We start from the raw sequence: 21,625 nt of genomic DNA, 5'->3' as shown, positions 1-21,625 counted from the left end.
GCTACTTGAGGGGGATGAGCATTTTGAGGTTGCGGACATCCTCGACTCCAAACTAAAATGTGGTAAGCTCTGGTACCTCATTGAGTGGGTGGACTTCGGACCCCAGCACCGCGAATGGGTGGAAGAAGGGGATATTCGGGCCCCTTATCTGATTCGTAAGTTCCATAAGGAGTTCCCGGACAAACCGGGAGGCCTCCCGCCCTGCCCGGGAGAGCTCCCGCCCTGCCCGGGAGACGGAGGGTAAGATGTGTTTTGGAGGGGGCAGTATGTCAGCAAGCTGCCATTGTGTTCTGTGTTTCTTGTACGCTTGTACAGTTCATCCCCCCCCCCGCCTGCTAGCCTGTATTTTATTTTGCTGTAATGCTAAGCCGAACATCTGGAGGACATGGTGTAGGAGGAGAGCTTGAATGCTAGCTTGTTGCCTTTAGAGCCTGGGAACTGCACCTGTATTATGTCTGGAGATAGTAGTGTTCCCAGGGATTGAGCGCGCAACCGTTTCCCTTTACCCGCCAGCGGGAAAGTGATCCATTGGTTCGGTACCTGGTTCAAATCCCTTTATTATACTTGCCCTGGCTGTTTGTACCCATTCCTAACAAAGGACTTGTTTGAGTATCTTTCCAAAGATAAATTTTGCTTTTCTGAAACGTGGATTTATTCTCGATGCTTGGGGATCCAACAAGAGGAGGAGTTCCCCGTGGCCTTCCTCACTGCTGCTGCACACTGAGTTGGCATTTTCACCAAGCTGCCCATTACAACCCCAAGATCAGTTTCAGTCTTTGCCAGCACAGAGGAAGTGAGGATCTTTTGTTCCAGTAGAGCATCACTTTGCACTTGCCTACGCTGAACTTTATTTGCCACGGTTTTGCCTGCTCTTCTAATTTAGAGAGGTTTCACTGGAGCGCTTCACAATCCATCTGGTTTTGACTTGGCTTCTGCCCTGCCCCCCTCACTCACAATTCCAAATAAGAACAAATTAAGCAGCACCAGTCCCAATATCAGTTCTTGCACGGTGGCACCTGGAGATCTCCTGCTATTACGGAGGTGGTCTCTGTAGCATCGGGCCTGCCATGGCCCCACCCACCCCTCCCCAGGCTCCACCCCCCAAAATCCCCAGGTATTTCCCAACCCAGAGCTGGCAAGACCCCACTGCTCACTTCCTCCCAATGTGAGAACTGTCCAAATAGTCCTACTCTTGGCTTTCTGCCATTTAACCAGTTGGATCCATGAGTCCCTGCTGGGGGCAAATAATCGCAACCAGTCCCATGCGCCTGCCTGGGGGGGGGGGACAAGTGCATGCTTGCCAGGCAGACGACTGTGGCTTCAGCACATAATGACCCGACCAAGGCAAGGATCTCAATTCTGCCCTCTTCCCGTGAGATCACCAGAAAACCGCTCAGTGCAGAAGAACGAATGGCCCTCAGGCTGGTGGTGGACAGCACTGTCAAGTCGCAATTGGCATCTGGTGACCCAGGAGGGCTTTCAAGGCGAGAGACGTTGAGAGGTGGTTTGCCCCGTGGCCTGCCTCTGCTTTGCCACGGCCTGGGCTTCCTGGGTGGCTCCCACTGAGCAGAGCTGGCCCCGTTGAGCGTCCGAGATCTGGCGAGAGTGGGCCAGCCCGGGTGAAGCTGCCCTGCTAGCAGGGGATGGCGACTTTTGCCCTGGGCCCGGTGCGGTCATCCCAGGGTGGCCACCTTGCCCGTGACATGCTCTTGCGCACGGCCAGTTTTCAAGTCAGTTCCCATTTTAAAGAACTTTTTCTCTTTCCAGGGTGCACTATCATTTTGGAGAATTTGGAAACTATTCTCTGGTAGTGCGGACTGACCATAGCAGCCAGAATGTTTCGTGCAACATAGTTATCAATCAAGAGCCCGTCAACAGCTACCTCCGTAAGTCACTTCATTTATTTAGGCATTCAAACCCCCCCCCCCTTTTCTCCCTATCTAGAGACTCAAAGTAGCTTACAAAAGAAATGCTAAAATACATCCTGGACGGAAATGTGTGCCCTGAGATGGTCCAGCGTTGTTGGCATGTGCTGGTTTCACTCGTCTGGCTCACTCGGGGCCACCGGTGAGGAGCCCCCGGCCAAGGGCCTGAGCATCCAGAGCTGCTTCGGTTGCGCGTGTGGGCAGGCCCGGTCCCGGTCCCCGCAGCAGAGGATGAGCAGGAGCTCAGGCCGGGTCTCAGGTGGCCAAGAGAGGGGGCCCAGCCTCCCCCCCCCGCGTCATCCTCCCCTCTGCTGTGTCCGGTGGGGATTGCTGAGGACTCCCTTTGGTGGGGACGGTGCTTCTGCGGGCTCCGCCTGTCTGCGGAGGATCTGGCCAGCAACTCCCATCATTCTCTTCTTGGCTGTATTGATTCTGAGGCCCGGATGTGAGGTCCGTGTGTCTTTCCGCCCCCCCCCCCCCAAGCTTTTGAAGTTAGAAGCAGAAAGGAGAGGGGAGTGGCTGTTTTAACCTTTCCCACTTCAGCCAGTTTTTTTCACTCCGTTCTTTCCATTTCTGGGAGAAATTGTTGTATAATTCCTGCCTGCTGATATTTAAAAGAAATGTGGAGACAGATTCCTGAAGCGGCTTGCCACCGCCTGCTTCCCTTTGGACAGCCGTGTCTTGGCTGCAGGGGCCAGCCCTTTGCCTCTGGGCCCCACGTGGCCTGCTGGCCTCGACCCCGAAAACCCTGACTGGCCTGGGACTGAGATGCCTGCAGGACAGAAGTCTGGTGATCTCAGCCCTGTGGCCTCTTTGGTAGCAGCGGCAACTCTGACCACTCCCAGAAGCAGGGCCTTCTCAGCGGGGGCACCCAGACTCTGGAGCACCCTCATTGCAGTCACTTACCCGGTACAGGCCTTAGTCTGTTTGTGCTGGTGTGGCGGCTAAGAGTGACAGACTCTGATCTGGAGGACCGGGTTTGACTCCCCACTCCGCCTTCCCATGAAGCCTGCCGGGTGACCTTGGGCCAGTCACAGTTCTCTCAGAACTCTCTCAGCCCCACCTACCTCACAAGGGGCCTGTTGTGGGGAGGGGAAGGGAAGGCGATTGTAACCCGCTTTGAAATCCCTTGAGTTAGAGAAAAGCAGGGTATACAAACCTACTCTCCTTCTTCATATCCACCCTCTGCCCCATTACTTATGTTGCTTTATTTGTCTTGCTCATGGTTTAATTCAGCTGCCGTCTTCATGTGCTTTTATTTAGGTTGTTGTGAGGAAGTTTTCTCTTCCAAAGTAATTTGAATGAGTTATATTATTCGGCAAGGGGTCGTGTGTGTTTGGTGGGGTCTGCATGCATCTGTGCCTGTTTCTACTGTGCCCTGGAGCCTCCTGGCTGAGTGGGTGGGTGGAGGTAGCAGCTTTTCAAATAAATAGTGTCAGCTCAGACTCCTCCACCAGTCAGGAGGGGTCCTTTGCGAGAGCCATGCTTCCCATCCTTTCTGCAGGGAGGGCCGTGCATGTTTTCCTGCTTCCCATTAGAGATGGTTCTCCCGTGTGTCCCCAGCCTGCCTTGCAGCAAGGACACCTCCCCAGCCCTGCTCTGCTGCTGCTTCCTCTTCGTCTTCTTCCCCCTGCCACTCTTCCTCTTCCCCGCCCATCAGCGTGACCAAAGCGGGATTCAGGGCCGTGCCGAGAAGGGGCCTGCAAAAGGACATTTTCAGCGCCCTTCCTGTGGGTGCTGTTTGCATCCTCTCTGTCCCAGTCATGCTGCAGGGCTCTCAGGTATGGTGCAGGTAGTGGCACCTCTGCACTCAGCCCCATCCCTGAACATCTGTCTGTCCTCAACTAGGGGCAGAGCTTTTTCTGCCCTGGCTTCTACCTGTTGGAGCGCCCTGCCGAATAACATCCGTGCCCTGCGGGACTTACTGCTGTGCATCCCTGCTTTGTACGGAATTGTGAGGGGCCAACAGCCAGCAAGAATATTTTGAGCACTTGGAAAAAACTCCTAGACTAACACAGCAATCAGCTAGGTGCACAAAAGGTGCTTTCAGCAGGTGCCCCAGGGTCTATCCTCGTCTGGGAGACAGCTCTTTCCAAAAATGGTAAAAGTTCTCCCAAAGGACCAGGGGACAAAAATATAGTTTTGCATTGTGTAAGGTACCTCAGGTTGCCAACTGGCCAGGAGAAAAATGTCCTGTCTTTTTAACAGAGGCTTAAGTTATAGAAATGGGCAATTACTATCCGGATACTTATACAATTAGTCACTGTGAAAAAGAAATCAGTTTCATATTAATTTGTCTTGATATTATACCTTATGGCCTCTGTTTTCCTCTGTGTTTTTATTTGAATTTTGTGTTCTATCCCGGGACCTCCAGCTAAGGTACATTAACATAGAAGATGGGCTTCAGTTGTCAAGTTTTTACTGATATACAGAGAGACATTCTGGGCCAGAATTCATTTTGTCAGTGCAATAATTGAACCTCTTACTTTCTTTTCGGCAGCTATTTTCTTTGCCTTTCTCATCTATACGGGCATCTTCACTATGCTGGCCTTGGGACAGTTTTGTATAAAGTAAGTAGACCTCTTAGTGAAAACTTTTAAAGTGCAAGTCAAGTCGCTGCCTTCTGCATGTTTTGGTCCTGTTAATGCTGTTCTTCATCTCCTGGAGTTCCCCTCGTTTTTTCTTTGATCTTTCCCAAACCTGCTTTGCTGCATAGTTTTGGGAAAGATTTCAGCAAATCTGGATGGCTGCCATATGAGTGGGAAAGTGTTAAATCCTGGGCTCTGGACGCATTGCAGTGATCAGCTCTAGTTCATTTAGTGATTTCAGGAACACAACAAGGACCCCCAGCAGGGTTTGAGCCCTGCTTATAAAGCATGCAGACACCCCACACCTCACACACACACACACTCCCAAGGATAGGCTATTTACATTACACTGCTTATCTATTGGTCTACTCCAGGATCCTGGTCCGCTATTGTTCTTGGGGAGCAGGCTCATCCAGTTCAAGGTCCACCTTCATGGAATGGCTTGGGCTCAATACATAACAGAAAGTTTGGGGGGGTTGCCCACATGGCAGCCATTCTCCCTGCCCTTTCAGCCACTGCCCTGTGTCTGTCCGTCCTTCTGTCTGTTGAAAAATCAGCAAGTGAGAGAGGGAGCGAGAGGGAAGGGGAGGTGCAGGGCTACTGCTGCAGCCTTTTTTGCCGAAGCACGCATCTCTTAGTTTTTGCCATGTCAGGAAGAAATCAAGGTTGCTAATTCATTGGGTTGCCATAAGTTGGAAGTGACTCGGCACCTCACACACGCACGCACACAGTGCCCCTACACTAAGCTGTATCAACGGGTCTAGATTTTGAGATAAGCTGACAAAAGCTGGAAAATGTTGACCCATAGTGTAATCATAATACACATAGTGTGTCAAATTAATTATGAACAAAATTAGTGATAGTGACATGTAGATAATAAAAATAGCCTTAAAATATGTTGTATGTGTCTGTTGGGAAAGATCTAAATTGCCTTAAGTAGAAAGCCTGGTATTATGCCTTTCTCAGAAAGCATTTTGAGTGAGTGAAACCTCTAAAAATATTTCAGTCTTCCCAAAGGGAAAAAATATTTCTTAATTTTTAAAATATGACTCTCCACATGTTGAATTTTTAGCTGGATGTGTTGGAAAAAAGTATTCAGAAGGGGGGGGGAGGAAAACCCTTACAGATTTTTCTTTCTCCAGTCACAGAAAAAGTGAAGCAAATGTTGATTAATTCTGCATTCATGTACCATATAAACAACAAATACATTGAGCAGTGTACATTTGAACAAATGTCCTCACATGCCTGGGAGAAGAAGGTGAACAACCAGTGACTCTGAGCTGAAGCCCTGTCCTTACATGTCACCAGGAACACTTCCACCTTCGTACAAGGGATAGGCAAATCTTCCTTTTGTAACAAACAGCCAGCAAAGCCGTAACAGAATTATAGGTAAGTTCCTCATCTGTAAAACACAAAAGGCTTCCAAATTTTGGCAGTTCCTCTTCATTTCCAGGATGACATCTCCGGGGTGGCAGACCTGGAAGAAATCCAGAATTAGAGCCGATGTAGTTGATCACAAAGTGTGCCTGGAGATCTGTCTGAAGAATACAACCACCCAGAAAAATCCTCTCTCAAGGATACAGCTTTCAGGAAAACAAATGAAATTGCAAAACCTGTGTCGAAAGATGGTGGCCTCATCAGTGATTCGGCAGGTGGGTGGTAATAAGAATAACAAAGAGAAGATGCATTTACCAAAGCGCCATGGGGCTACAAAACACTTCAGATGACCGGAAGTGTTAAGTATTTAAGAAGGATACAGACAAGCTGGAACATGTCCAGAGGAGGACAACCAAGATGGTGAGGGTTCTGGAGACCAAGTCCTATGAGGAAAGGCTGAAGGAGTTGGGTATGTTTAGCCTGGAGAGGAGACGACTGAGAGGGCTGACATATAGAGCAGCGTTTTTCAACCACGTTTTTCAGCACTAGTGTGCTGTGAGATATTGTCTGGTGTGCCGTGGGAAAAATTCCAATTTCATCCGTAACATGCGGCTTCGGCTCACAAAAAATGACCAATCATTAGATTCTAATCATTAGAATGTTACGGACTATAAATGGCTCCGGTGTCACTGTTACACTGACAGGAGGAGACATCGCAGTAGATCGCCGATGCGCAGAAGAGCGCCAATGGATCTGGACTCTGGAGGATTATCGCGGACGCAGCACAGAAGAGCGCTGAGTGATGGATCATATTTCATTTGGATTTACTTTCACCGGAGATGCAAAGAAACCAACTCCACTGTGCGTGGTGTGTGGTGAAAAGCTATCTAACAGTGCTATGGTCCCAAGTAAACTTAAACGCCATCTCCAAACGAAACACCCTTCGCTTCAAAACAAGAATGCGGACTTTTTTGTTCGCCTGCGTGAAAACACGGAGAAACAGGCAACTTTCATGAGAAAAACCACAAAGGTAAATGAAAGAGCTCTTAAAGCTAGCTATCAAGTTGCTGAACTTATAGCCAAGTCAAAAAAGTCGCACACTGTGGCAGAGACATTAATACTTCCCGCCTGCAAAGCTATTGTAGAGGAGATGCTCGGACCTGAAGCAGCTAAGGAAATAGCCAAAGTCCCTCTCTCAGACAACACAATTTCCAGACGTATTAATGACATGTCTGCAGACATCGAAAGTGTGGTTTTGGAAAAGATCCGTATCAGTGAGAAGTTTTTCAAAGGTACAATTCAGAGTCCTTCAGCCTTGGGGGCGGGGCGGGGCTATCGAGGATAGCAGCCGCATAACTTTGCAGCTCCCGGTCCCACAGTACCCCTTCTCCTTTGAAAAAACGCTTAAACTACCTTGAAGCACACTAAAGCCACCTCCCGATATGGGCAAGAGAGAGCAGAAAAGAATTAAAGGGGTTTCCAGCAATTCTCGGACACTTAAGGATCTTTTTGAGGCTGAGAACAAACGAGGCCTAAACAAGCATACTGAAGACAAATGGCGACGATCGCTAAACCGGCGGAGAGCAGCATACAACAGACATCCGATTCAACAATTTTGGATTATTTAAAGACTATGGAAACTAACCTGATCAATCGTATTACTGCATCCCTCCCCCACTTGCCTCACTTTCTGTTCCGTGGGGGGGTTGGGGAGCTTTCTTTTCCTTTTATTTAAACGCTTAGATTGAACTCACATTCATAGTTGGTCCTCAGACCTCGTTTAAGCTCTGTTTCTTTCGCTCCACCTCCTGCACTTGCCCCGGTCAGCGTCGCTTGGTTCCATTCGGTCTTATAGCACGAAGAACCTTCGGGACGGAGAGGTGCCTCAATTCCCTGGCATCACGCCGGCGAAGACGCAACTTCTTGAGAGTTCCATGGCCAGAGCCCCTTCAGCCGGGTCTCTGGAGGGTGATGATCCTGCGCACCCCCTCCTTCGGCCAGAGCGCAGCTTTACCCCCAGGAGGTCCGGGAGGTGCGACTGCTCAGCGCGCCGCCATAAACCGGAAACCTTGGATTCATGAATTGTTACCAAAAATGTTGAAATGTACTATACCTTATATACCAGAACTGTTCTTATTGAATATACTACCAGAAAATTGTAAAAAGCAAGATTCCTATCTTATTATACATGTAGTGACAGCTGCAAGAATATTATTTGCCAAATATTGGAGAAAAAATGAGGTACCTTCAAAAGAAGAAATTATATTATTTGCCAAATATTGGAGAAAAAATGAGGTACCTTCAAAAGAAGAAATTATAAATAAAATACTTGAAACTGCAGAGATGGACAAATTAACTTTAATTTTGAGAGGACAAATGAAGGAAACTATGAGAATATATGGTCAAGGTTTTATAAACGGATGGAAGAGTATAACAAATAAACCATATGGACATACAGCCGAATCAGAAGAAATTTAGTTATGAGCAAAGATTTATTCAAAAATACATGGTGGAAAATAAATAAATAAATACATAAATAAATAGATAAAAATATAATTAGACAATGTATGAGGTAACTTAACAGAAAAAATAATGTGGTAAATGGAATCCCCAAATTTTGTATATATGTTTGATTGTTTTTTGTTTGTCTCTTATAAAAAATAAAATTGTTTATTTATTTATTTTTAAAGGAAGGAAGGAATTTGCTCCAGGCCAGTTTGGCCTGGGATCTTAGAGGGATTTTTTTATTTATTTATTTATTTATTTATTTTGCCATCTTCTGGGGATGGAGCAGGGGTCACTGGAGGTTGTTATATATTTCCTGCCTTGTGCAGGGGGTTGGACTAGATGATCCTGGAGATCCCTTCCAACTCTATGATTCTATGAAGAAATAAGATTAAATTCATATCAGAATAAAATATTGCAACATACCTATACAATTTTCATGTAAAAATGAGTCTCCAGTGAAGCTTTCTGAGGAAATGGTTTTGTTGTTGTTGTTGTTCAGTCGCACAGTCGAGTCCAACTCTTCGCGACCCCATGGACCAGATCCCGCCAGGCCCTCCGGTCTTCCGCTGTCCTCTGAAGTTGGCTCAATTCCATGTTCGTTGCATCTGTGACACTGTCTAACCATCTCATCCTTTGCCGTCCCCATCTTCTTTGACCTTCAGTCTTTCCCAGCATCAGGGTCTTCTCCAGGGAGTGCTCCCTTCTCATTGGGTGGCCAAATGGTTACGCGCGCTTTAATAGAAGATACAGTTAAAACCGCAGCAAAGGCCTTCAATTTAAGTGGATTTTGGAATATGCCCCATTGTTCTGAAGAGCTACAGTCAGTGTAGTCAAAAGCTCAGTTTCCAGACAAGCTTATCCTGTTTTTCTCAAAACTGCTCAGCGTAAGGGTGTGGTAACATCCACAGTGAAGTCTGAGAAAAACCTGCAGAATCAGTCGGAAGATTTTGGAGAATAGCGGTGAGGAAACTAATGATAAAGTCTGTGGAAAGGGAAGAGGTTAAAAAAATCCTAAAAGATATCATCCTCTTGGAGATAAAGAGGAGCTGTTAAAACTTTGGAAACCCTTTGTGTTTCTTAGATGTGGAAATTATCTCTAACATCATTATTACTTTGCTGGCTGTATGTTACCAAAGGAAAACTCACCAATGATTTCTATGAGGGCTGGAGGCATCTTGGTTACATGTAAGTGCTTGTTGTTCGCTCTCTGTGACTCTGATGAGCTCCTGGGAATCTGACATTCGCCATCTTCTTTGAAGCTTGTGATGACTGTTACAGTTTCCCCCCCCCCCCCAGTGTATATCAATGCAAGAGTTACAAGTTCAATATTAGTCAACATATCTCAGGTCTTTTTATGACAACGTCATTCCTAATCTCTGCTGCCCCCAAACATTAATTTTCTTCCTTTTCAGATAGTAACAGTTTTAAAAATCATTTTCTGCTTGACAGATAATGCACTTGCATGTTCATATCAAGATGGTATTTTTCATGTGACTTCTCAAGAACAGCAGTTCTTCTTCCCACATAATCTGCCATAGTTTCATCCTATTTCAATCTGATTTTAATTTGGTAAAACAGCGGAAATGTACACGTTTGGCTGCCAATTCTACAAAAGTATCAAGCCCATAAAACTATAGTTAATGTAGTAATAGTAACCAGAGATTAACACACTACAGAGTAAATAAAAGTATACAATAAATTGAAAATCTCAGTCACGGTAGTGAACACACACTTAGTAGAGGGCCAACAGTTAAAACCCCATATATATATTTTTATTTTTTTTATTTATTATTTTTATTATTTATTTATTGTTGGATTTATATTCTACCCTGCCCACAAGTGGGTTTAGGGTGGGTCACAGGAGTTAAAATGCCACATAATAATAAATACAGTACATACAGAGTTAAAACGTTTAAAACCAATAAACAGCAGAAGACTTGATTTCCGGCGTCCACAAACACCTCCCACGAGTGCAGGGCACAGGGTGACTGAAACAAGCACCCATTCAGCGGATGCCGTAGCGATCTGTAAAAGAGGGCCATTCACCTGGACAGTGTAGGCAGTATTGAGAACATTTTGGGTCTGATTAATTGATTACATTGTTACTTTCTGGACCAGAATTGGAAGATACACAATAGTAACATCTTTTACCACCTGTGCATATGCACTAGAGACACATGACTTATTCCCAAGACGCCTCATAAATATTCCTGTCTTGTGTCTATTAATCTCGCTTTGGAACCTTCCTTTTTTGGTCCAGTATTGACATATTCTTTGCCAATTCTTTGTAATGTGCCTGTTTGTACCTTAAATTGGTTGATGTCTGAAGAAGGCCTTATCGGGCCAAAATGCATTCTTGTGTGTATGATTGTCCTTGTGTGTATGTCATTTGAACTTTGTAATGAGGCGTTCATTGGGCTCTTATGTTTTTTAACTTTTCTCAAAATAAATACATGTATTTTTACTTATAACAAGTACATTTGAGGTTTTAACTATTGGTCCTCTGCTAGGTTTCATTCCTACCTTTCTCGATTCAACTTCATTGGTTTAAGGTTTTTTCTCCTCCCTGTGTCTTTGTAAACACACACATAACAGAACTCAGCTATTTTGCAGTACAAGGTGTTGTTGTTTTTTAATTACATGGATATAGGTCTTGAGAACCTGCTTTCTTTGGTTACTGTGTCACCTTATTTGAACTACTTGATTTTGAATCCATTGGATCAGGCACCAAGATTTTATTTGTACCATTCTGCGAAGACAAGATACTAATCCCCCCACAGAGTGATTAATTGATTGTTTACTTAGCGTGTTTATCCTGCCCGTTTTCCGAGGAGCTCAGGGTGGCAAACGTCAGTCTCTGCCCATTTTACCTTCACAGCTACCTAGTGAGGAAAATTAGGCTGAGAGAATGTGAAAAGTACGGGTTCCGTTTCTGGTACGGCGCATCGACGGGCGGGTGTTCGGCGTGCTCCGACCCGCCCGACGCTTCAGTGTTCTTTTTTGAGTCTCCTAGTACTGGGAGAGCTCGACCAGCGCTCTCTGACAGAGTGCTGGAGCAGGGGGCTTTGTTACTGGCCCCTCCCGCGATTTGGCAAAGCGGGGGGGTGACCGGATTTGCTGAACAGTAAGCTATGTTGGAAGAAATGGAAGTGGTTGATATGATAGAGGGGATAGACGGAGACACAAAACTTTGTGATGTCACGTGGGAACAATGGGAACAGTTCCAAGAAATTTTGGTGAGAGAAATGAAACAAACATTTAAACTGGCTTGTGAGAGCTTTTTGAAAAATCCCCAGAATGAAATGATGGAGGCGAAGGAAGAGGAAGAAACAACACAGAGAACTGAAGAGCAGGAACCAGAGCAGGAGAAAGAACTATATGTTGCTCAGTCTGTACATATAAAAGAAGAGGCACAGGAAGGAGACACCTCTAAAGGTATATTGGAAGGACAAGGAAAATTGAAACCAGAAGTAACAAACAAAAGTTTGTGGAACCCACTTAAGAGAAAAAAGAAGATGCAAACCAGAGGGGAAAAATTAAAGAAAGGTGTGAAGAAATATAAAGTCCCCAATCAATTATAGCCGCCCTGAGCCTACGGGGAGGGCGGGATAAAAATCTAAATAATAAATAAAATAAATAAATACATGTAAGCGGATATGGAAGAGATAAGTTGGAAAAGAAAATTTAGGAGTACAAAGATCAACGACATGTAGAAGAGAATAGGAAAAATCAAGATAAAAAGGAACTGGAGTGTAGCATTGTTGTAAGGATTAAGATGGCGAACTAATAAATTTGTTGACTATTTCTTTTTGTCTTCTGATTAACCTGATGCTGGGAACGCTAAAGGATGAATGTACTGAATCATTTGTGTTTGCAGGATAAGAAATTTGTTATATATGGGGTTTTGCAAGAATGAAGTTCTTTGTATTTATAGTTTTGCTTTGAATAACTGCATCTTAAAGTAATTGGAAATGGAAATATTTTGCTGGCAATGGTATTAATATATGTAGTATTGTGAGGAATTAGGGATGGAGTGATTTTTCTGTTTTTTTATTTTGGTACTGGGAACTTTAAAGGATGAGTGGATTGAATTATTGTGTGTTTGTTTGATAGGAAACTTGATATATATGGGTTTCTGTATGAAGGTAGTTTTGGATTTAGTTTTTGGTTTTGAATAACTGCATCATGAAAAAACTAGAAATGGAAATTATTGCTGGCAACGGTAGTAATATATGTAGTATCATGAGGAAATTATATGGCTGCTGGGAATGTTAAAAGATGGTCATATTGGATAAACTAGGGGTGGAGTGATAGGAATTATGCTTTGTATGGGTTTATGGAAGAAAACATTTTTGTGTTTGTAAACTTTGATTCAATAATGATAACATAAAGTAATTTGAAAAAGAAATTATTGATGACAATGATAGTAACAGTAGTAGGATTATGATTAAATGTTTTAAGGTTATATTTCCTGCTAATTAATATACAAGTGTGTTTTGTGTTGGTATTTTTGCACGGGATTTGAATGAAAGGTAGTAAATTAAATGTGGATTGGGATTTCTAAAGTGGATTGGTATGCTTAGAAGTGCAGTGATAGGAAGGTTGTTATATGGAGGTTTATTTAAGAGTAGAGTTTTGTACTAGGATTGGTGTGTCATAATATTATTTAAATTTAAGTAAAAATGAAATTTATTGTGGGTAAGAGAGTAGAAACCAGTAATATGAGAATTAATCTGCTAAGAAGCATTAAGATTATTATTTTATTTTATATATTATTTTTGGAATGGTATTTTTGGTTGGAAATCTTTAAATTGTTCCATTAAAGGATGAGAGTGATAGATAGTAATTATGATGTGACAAATACGATGTGTATATTCCAGCTGATTGTGTGTTTTAAAAAGTGAAATGAATTTACTAAAGGTGATTTTGATTTATAGATAAGAATAAGGAAAATGGCAGGAAAACAGATATACAAATGGATAAATTTATTGATCAAAATATATGATGAGGATTGTGAGTGACGCAATGTGAAATGATAGTTGGTTAGTACAAGAATGGAGACAAATTTAAAATAAGATTAAGTTTTCAACCAAATTGTCAATGCGGTGTATTGTGAAAAAGTCTTATTGTTGTGATTTATGTTTGTGTGTCTATAAAGCATAAAAACCCAATAAATATATTAATTTTAAAAAAAGAATGTGAAAAGTACGCAGACGGAAAGTGATTTCAGCAAAGCGTACTTTATTCGATCAGGAACAAGACAGCTTTTGCCGGCTCGCAGGCCGTCTTATATTCCCCGTGAAACCACCACCCATAACACACACCCCACTTCCCAATAGGTTATTTACAGGGGCCGAGAGTTCCATAGGCTCATGGCCGGAACCTAGCCCCCTGATTGGTGCGGGCTAGGATCCGCATAGTCTATTGTCTCTAAGAGCAAAGCTCGACGTTGTGCTTGACCACGTGGAGCCCTAGCCAGCCACGCGGTCTGACTGGATATATTACAGAATGTCTGATGCAAGGCCACCCAACAAGCATCATGGCAGAGTGAAGAGTGGGGCCTGCCTCTCCCAGATCCTAGCTGCCTGTTTTCCACACACTGAATGGTGAAGTCTGCCCATGGAAGCTCCTACTGAAATAATTCTAGTTAGTGTCTGAGGTGCTACTGCACCGTTGGTTTATTTTGCTTCATTAGGGCTCACACAGCTACCCCTTTGTCCGGATTTTCTTACCCTTTCGCGTGAAGTCTCTTAAGTGTGCTTTCCCATGAGGCTGTGTACCAGGGACTGGATTTAATAGCATTTTACTTCTAATGAAACAAATGAAAATGTGCAACCATATTTCACAAGAACATAAGAAGAGCTGAGCTGGATCGGATCAGTGAGGGTCCATCTAGTCCAGCATCCTGCCTCACACTGTGGACCTCTGGAGGTCCAACCACAGGGCACGGAGGCCAAGGCCTTCCCCTGATGTTGCTTCCTAGCACTGGGATTGAGAGGTTTAGTGCCTCTGAACATGGAGGTTCTCCTAAGTCACCAAGGCTAGTAGCCACTGATAGACCTCTCCTCCATGAATCTATCCCTTTTTAAAGCTGCTTATTCCTGTAAGAACAAAATTGTTCTCTTTACCAAAATGTAGAGGTATTTTCCTCAATGCATATATTACTGGTAATATAACAAGTTTTCAGAAGTGAGATTTTGAACATCCTGTGTCTGGAGCTGCAGTTGACACTGTATTGCCTAGCCTAGCATATAGAACAGTTTACCAATGGTGAGGTCTTGCTTTATATCTCTTACTGTATTCTGAGGAGCATAAATTTCTTTATTACTCTTCAACAGCATTGAACCAATCAGGAACTGGCTTTACAAGAAGATGAATCCAAGAGAAACGGATCGTCTTATTAATTCAGTAAGCACAGTATGAATTGTCCTCTAACACCGGCTTCTTTCACCCCATTTTAATACTTTCAAGACTATACTGAGGTGTCATGTAAGCTCAGGCACAGTTTGATTTTGTGTGTGTGTGTAATGCTAGCAGTCCTAAAACTGAATTATACGCTTCTAAGCGTGAGGCTAGAATGGTGTAAATCTGTTTAGGAATGCCCTGTTCAGGTGAGTTCACACATGCATGAGGATCACATGATGAGCACAGTGTCAGTTAATGACTTCCCTTTGTGAAATTAATGACTTCACGGAGCATGGACAGAACTTGTATATCACCTACCATCATTTCAAATATACTGTATTTACTCAAAAGGAAGACTGAGTTTTCTCCCCTTGGTGTGCTGTCAAGAACTTACATTCACATGCAAGTTGCAAGTAGGTAGAGTTTTTTAAAAAACCCTTTTTGTGAATAACGTTTCTGGGGGGGGGGGTCGTCTTACATCCAGGGTTTGTCTTCCTTTCAGGCAAATACAATAGGCCCTTTTCATGGGAGCCATTCATCTGTGTGCAAGAAACTGCTTGAGATGTGTATGGCTATGAGTCAGCCCTTTAATGCATTAGGGAAGAGGACAAAAGTGTTCCGTGGTGAATCTTTAGCAGACTTCCATAGTAACTGTCGGTCACGGATGGCTAGTGGGTCTTGAATCCCAGCCTCTCTCTCTCTCTCTTTTTTGAATGAGTCAATATTCAATTTAAAATGTTTGTGTTCTAAAATGGATGTATTTTCCTCCCCTGAAGATCAAAGTTGGCCCCGCCAAAAGAAATCCAGTAGATTAGCAACCGCTGTGACTCCAGCCAGAGCCTGTGTCAGGCTCCTGGTTCAATCCACTCGTCATCTCATCATAGTCTTTATTAAAACTAAGAGTAGTGATACACAGAGAGATTCTTTGTTCAGACTGACTAAAACATCTAAGATTACAACTTGTATAGGTAAAACAACAGGACAAACTCCCATGATCCTCTTCATGCATTGCCTTGCACCAACTGGTCCTTTTGAAGTACAGAGGAAAGTTCCCCCCCCCCCCCATTCCCATGAGAAAGTTAACACCAGCCAACCGCTCTATGCACACACATCCCCCCCCCCTTTTCACCTCTCCTTCCCTGGGTTTATGGCAGATCCGGCTGAAGGATCAAACAGGCATTTGGCAGAGTCATTTACATAGCAGGACGGTGTTGTCAGAACCCACAGCCAACAACGAAGTACACGCATTCAGGAACGGTTATACTTTTATTGCAAAGCTATAGATGCAGTAACACAGGCACTGTTAGGAATGGCCGCAGCCAGTAGAGCATAATAGGATGTAGGGTATTCGTATGCACCCCCCCCCCATGGCATTGGCCAATCAGGCACCCTCCCGCGTCCGGGATAATCAGGCAACCATTAGCTGGCTAAAGCTGAGAACCAGGAGTCTCACGGTATATAGGAGCCCTGCAGACAACACAACCTCCTCCTGCACATCTGTAGAGATAAGTGTTTCAGCAAAGGCAGAACATCAAGGATAGGAATGCAATAGCAATTAGTGTTCTTGGTGGACAGAAAGAATCACCAGAGGTCAAATCCCATCCAGAGGACTGCTTTGCATCAGCGTATTTTTTATAGTCACATTTAGCCTTGTCCAACGTTTTCCTCAACACCTCCCAGTTCTTGGTAACATTATGCCACCACAGTTGCGCGTCCCCCTCTATGGGTTGGGAGAGGTCTACCAACGGGAGAGGAACCCCCTCGTACCCGTACACCACCTTAAACGGGCTCATCCCCGTGGATGAGTGAACAGAGTTATTATATGCAAATTCAGCAAAAGGTAAAAGTTGCACCCAGTCAGACTGTTGATGGTTTGTATAACATCGCAAGATTTGCTCCAACATTTGGTTTGTCCTTTCTGATTGTCCATCAGTTTCAGGGTGATGACTTGACCCCACCCCCCTTTCTATGCCCAAGAGCTTCGTGAGCTCCTTCCAAAACCTCGAAACAAATTGCGAACCTCTGTCAGATATTAATTTGCGCGGGATCCCGTGCAATTTGACGACATGCTGCAAGAGCATAGCGGTCAGTTGCTTGGCCATGGGGATAGATCTGCATGGCACAAAATGGGCATGCTTAGAGAATAAATCAACTACCATCCAAATTGCCGTTTTTCCCTCACCCACAGGCAAATCAGTAATGAAGTCCATAGAAATGACAGCCCACGGACTCTCTGGGGTTTCTAGTGGTTGGAGGAGCCCCGGCACCTTACCTCCCCGCCTTTTACACACCAAACACATTTTACATTCGCTCACAAACTGAGAAACTGCCCACCGGACCTCCGGCCACCAGAGCTGGCGGAGGATCAGGTGCAGAGTCTTCAGGTAACCAAAATGTCCCACTAGCTTTCTGCAATGACATTGCGACAGCATCATTCCCTGTAAGGTTTCAGGGACATAAATTTTGTCCCCCTTCGCCCAAAGACCATCCTCCTGATGCTCCAGCCCCTCCGCCAATACAGTTTCTAAGTCTTGAGGGGAGGAGGCAGAGATAAAAGTTTCTAGCCAGCCCGAGTCTTTCCCCCCGGCACCACAGCCTCGCCCGCTCAACTGGTCTCCCCCTCCCTTGCTTTGCTGTGAGTGATCATAGCCCCCTCCCCCCCAACTGCACTGTGGAGAAAATAGTGTCCATCACCTCCTCCCTCTGACTCGCATGTTGCTCTGACTCGTTGGCTTCTCTTATGTTCTTATAGGAACTCTCAGGCTGGGGCAAGGGATGCTCTGTCTTCTTGGTGCTTCGGGGGGGGTCAACAGTGGGAGGGCTCCAGGCGTCCCGGCCCCACTGCTGGACCTCCTGATGGCACCTGGTATTTCTGGCCACTGTGTGACAGACAGAGTGTTGGACTGGAGGGGCCATTGGCCTGAGCCAACGTTGGCTTCTTCTCTTATGTTCTTATGGTGGGAGAGGATAACATTGCTCTTATGGAACCACTGCCACCTTCACAGCTGGGGAGTACTGGAGCAGGGTCTCCTGTTGGATTTGGTAACACAGTGGGGAACAGGAGATTACAAAGAAATGCATTTTCTGAACGGGCTGCACTTTATTCAGACCATCAACAACATTGCAGATTTTACTCTGTTTTCTATGTTTTCAAGGAGCTTGGCTCCCCGAGACAGACAGACTCCATCAGCGGTGATTTGCCACCAGGGGTGTGGCGCACGGGGCCCACCGTACCCAGACTTCGTTCCCTGGATACGTTCAGAGGGTAACTTGCAGCTGTGGGGAATTTCCTCCTGTTTATTTTAAATGTTTGCCAGAGTGCTAGTGAATTAGCAACATACAGTGTAACTACTCTTAACCATTTCCTGCACTTGTAGGGCCCTGGGGGGAAGACATGCTTGCGTCAGAGAGTCTGGGGCCATGTTTCAGGCCGTCTCCCTTACGTCTGAGCCCACCCTGCAGAACAGCAGGAGCAGAGCAGGCTCAGCCTGAAGGGGGCTGGCCTGGAACAACGTGGTCCTTGTCTCCTATAATGCTAACATGGAGAGAGACTACAAAGAGGAGACGAGACTAGGAAATACTTGTTTAGAGGGCCAGTGATGTTAGAAAGCTGGAGGGCCTTGGCTTGTAAATGTTTTCTTCTTCTTCTTCTTCTTCTTTTTGGTTTTCTTTTCTTTTTTTGCTTTAAACCAGTTTCAGTTCCCTTTGTATGCAACAGCAAAACTGCATGGCTCACAGGTCAGTTTTTAAAAAGTAAATGCTGCTGCCTCATCTTCAGGGCTTCTGTGCAGTCCCACATGGGAGTGCTGTTCTGCAGGCCTGCCACAGAGAGGCGCTAGCGAGCGTCTTCAGAAAGCTCCAGGCTCTCCGGAGTGCGCCTCCCTCCCTCCCTCCCTCCCTCCCTCCCTCGGAGAGAGACGGCTGAACTTCCCACCCAAAGTCAGCTGACCGAGGGGCAGGAGCACTCCCCCCAGTCAGTCCTCTGTTTGCCGCCTGGTCGAGGGGATGTGTCCAGCAAGCTGAGATGTCAGCCTGTGAGGAAAAAAGAAAGACATTTTTTTAATAGTGAGACTTTTCTGTTAAAAAAAAGGAAGAAGAACTCAAAGATAGAATTCCACTCCGTGTGGCAGTGAGAAAAAAGGTCACAATTGCATCTTTCTGCTGAGGGTTCAAAAAAATTACCTCGGGCTTCACTTACGTCCCCTTTCAGAAAGTGTTCGGAGTGCAGGGTCAAGATGGCTCAGAATGATCAGCTCTCTTCCTGTCTGCTATGCCTCAGTGAAGGGCATGTAGCTGCCTCCCGTGCCTCCTGTAAGCTCCGAACCCCAAGGGCGTGGGAGGGCAGAGCCAGCTGATTGAAGGCTGTGTTGTGGGAGAAGGCTTTGAAGCCGGCAGCCTCCACTGGGGAAATGGCAGTGCCACGAGGGTCCACTGAGGCTCTTCCTCCTCCTCCTCTGACCCTGATACCGGCCCCGACTCTGGGGCCTTCCGCCGCTACTGCTCTGACACGGTCTTCCACTGAGCCTCCTTATAAGAAGTGGGAAAGGGCAAAAAAAGACCCGCGGAAAGGCTCTCCGTCTCCCAAGGGTGAGAAATTGGCTCGGCACTGTCGCTCCCTGGCTTCACCATCTCGGCGCCATAGTGACAGTCGGGGCCAAGATGGTTTGCCCGCTGTTCCCCACCGTCGGCATCCGGTGATGATGTCATGGAGGTCTGCCCTGCCCAGCCTGCCATGCGTTGTCGAAACATGCTGTATCTCATCAGCCACCTTGTGGTTGTCTGGTGGTGTTACCTTGTGACATATGTGGGATGTGGTTTCTCCGTCCTGCTGCACATATTCCAGGTCTTCTTGATCCCAAATCCACTCGTCGGTGTCTACGTGCCCTCGATGTTGAGCCTCACGGTTCTGATTCTGGAATGGGATATGATGTCGGCTCTACTCGTGGTTCTGAGACATCACTGATGCCACCTCCTGATGAGGCTGTCAATCAATCAATCAATCAATAAACCTTTAATGGCATATAATGATGAGGCTGTCGCACGGTTTTTGGCCCCATCACCTACTGATGACATTAAGTTGTACTCAGAGCAAATAATATGCACGGCCAAAGCTCTGAATATTGAATAACTCTCAGTGGACTCTAAGTCTGATGATCCAGTAATGGACATATTGTTTACTCCTGACTCAGGACCTGTAGCACTGCCTTTTACTAAGGCCATGCAAGATGTTGCTTTTGGGCTCTGTGCCAGGCCTGCTTTGACGGCAGCCTCCACTAAAAAATTGGAGAACCAGTACAGGTTGAAGGAAGATACCTGCCCATACCTGCCCATACCTGTTCGAGCATCCTAAAGCTAATTATGTGGTTGCAGCTGTTCCTCCTGCTAGAGGGTGTTCAGGTTCCCAGTTCCCATGGATAAAGAGGGAAGGAAGGCCTATGCATCTAGTTCGATGGGGCTACAAGTGGCCACTTTTTTGGCTATAATGGCTAGTTACCAAGTTGTGTTATGGGGCAAATTAGCACCCATCATTTAATCCCTGCCTTCAGTTCAACAACCACTAGTGAAGGCTTTAATACAGGAAGGTATCAAAATGGGTAAACAGCACCTATCTTTAAATGGTGGCATTTTAAGAATGAAATGTGTATTCATCCGAGTGTTCGCTGTATAACACTACCTTGCTTTTTGCACCTTTGCAGGCTGGCTCTTGCAATTATGGTCTTTGTGAATTATGGTGGAGGAAAGTACTGGTTCTTCAAGCATCAGAGCTGGAACGGTAAAGTGTGCTTTGGAAGTCCCCACAGTCAGGGCCCCAAATGCCTTGTGGTCCTTTCTGCTGTTAAACCATCCTGCAAATGCCTCCTCATTCAGCTTCCACTGAGCCCTTTCCTGGTGTTTTGACAAAGTCCAGGCTATTGTTCACAAATACTGTAACAAACAATGAATGTAGCAGCCTAGAATCCCTAGGATTTAAGTGTTGGAGCCTAAATGAATGTTGCATGCAAATTCCTGCAGCCAAACCCTACCTGCCTTTTTTTTGGGGGGGGGGGAAGCTACTACAGACCAGACTAGTCAGAAAAGAGGAGTGCTTAACGGGAAGACGACACGGACAGGTTTCAGTCTCTTCTGTGCTCTAAAACAGCAGTTGCCGGTCTTTTCAGCATGGTGACCCACAAGTCTACTTCATATGGTGATCCATAGAAGACTGGCCTGAGGTAACTCTGGTTCAGCATTCCATTTTCTACAGTGGCCAACCAGATGTTTCTGAGAAACCAAGAAGCCACAAAGGGCGTAGCTGCCCTTAACTACAAACCCCGAGCAAGTGGTGTTCCAACATGCACAGCCTTTGCATATGGAGGTTTCATGCCAGTCTTTAACCAGCCTCTCCTCCATCACTCCCTCTTACCCCCCCCCCGATTCTAAGAAACTCACTCTAGTGCCCGTCAGGACACATTTTACCTGATCAGCAAGTATATTCATGGAATCATAGAATCATAGAGTTGGAAGGGACTTCCAGGGTAATCTAGTCCAACCCCCTGCGCAATGCAGGAAATCCACAAATACCTCCCCCTCCACACCCGCAGTGACCGCTGTTCCACACCCAGAAAATGACAAAAAACCTCCAGGATTGCTGTCAGATTCCTGGTTAGATCAGTTCTCAACACCAGCCAGTTTGTAGAAAGCTAACTTTAGTGAGACAACCTAAACACATCTATTGTTAGAACTGAAGTTAAACACGCGAAGGCTACAGATATAGGGAATTCAAGTAAAAGCACTTAAGATCAGGCCCAATCATCCCCCCCCCCCCCCCCCTTTCCCCCCCCC

General features: G+C 45.5%; 1 protein-coding gene across 1 annotated transcript in view; it reads left to right on the top strand.

Annotated features, from left to right (window-relative positions):
* HGSNAT (heparan-alpha-glucosaminide N-acetyltransferase) overlaps positions 1-21,625 on the top strand; it is a 59,315-nt gene that overhangs the window by 9,901 nt on the left and 27,789 nt on the right. The window contains exons 2-6 of the mRNA XM_015407730.1: positions 1,768-1,886; positions 4,426-4,495; positions 14,737-14,806; positions 17,959-18,068; positions 20,500-20,576. Of these exons, the coding sequence (XP_015263216.1) occupies positions 1,768-1,886; positions 4,426-4,495; positions 14,737-14,806; positions 17,959-18,068; positions 20,500-20,576 (446 nt within the window). The remainder of the gene's footprint in view (positions 1-1,767; positions 1,887-4,425; positions 4,496-14,736; positions 14,807-17,958; positions 18,069-20,499; positions 20,577-21,625) is intronic.

Source organism: Gekko japonicus, unplaced genomic scaffold (genome assembly GCF_001447785.1).
Source record: "Gekko japonicus isolate JY-2015 unplaced genomic scaffold, Gekko_japonicus_V1.1 scaffold2017, whole genome shotgun sequence".
Taxonomy (NCBI): domain Eukaryota; kingdom Metazoa; phylum Chordata; class Lepidosauria; order Squamata; family Gekkonidae; genus Gekko; species Gekko japonicus.
Note: the sequence above shows the minus strand (reverse complement) of the source record. Positions and strands in the feature narration are given on the sequence as shown.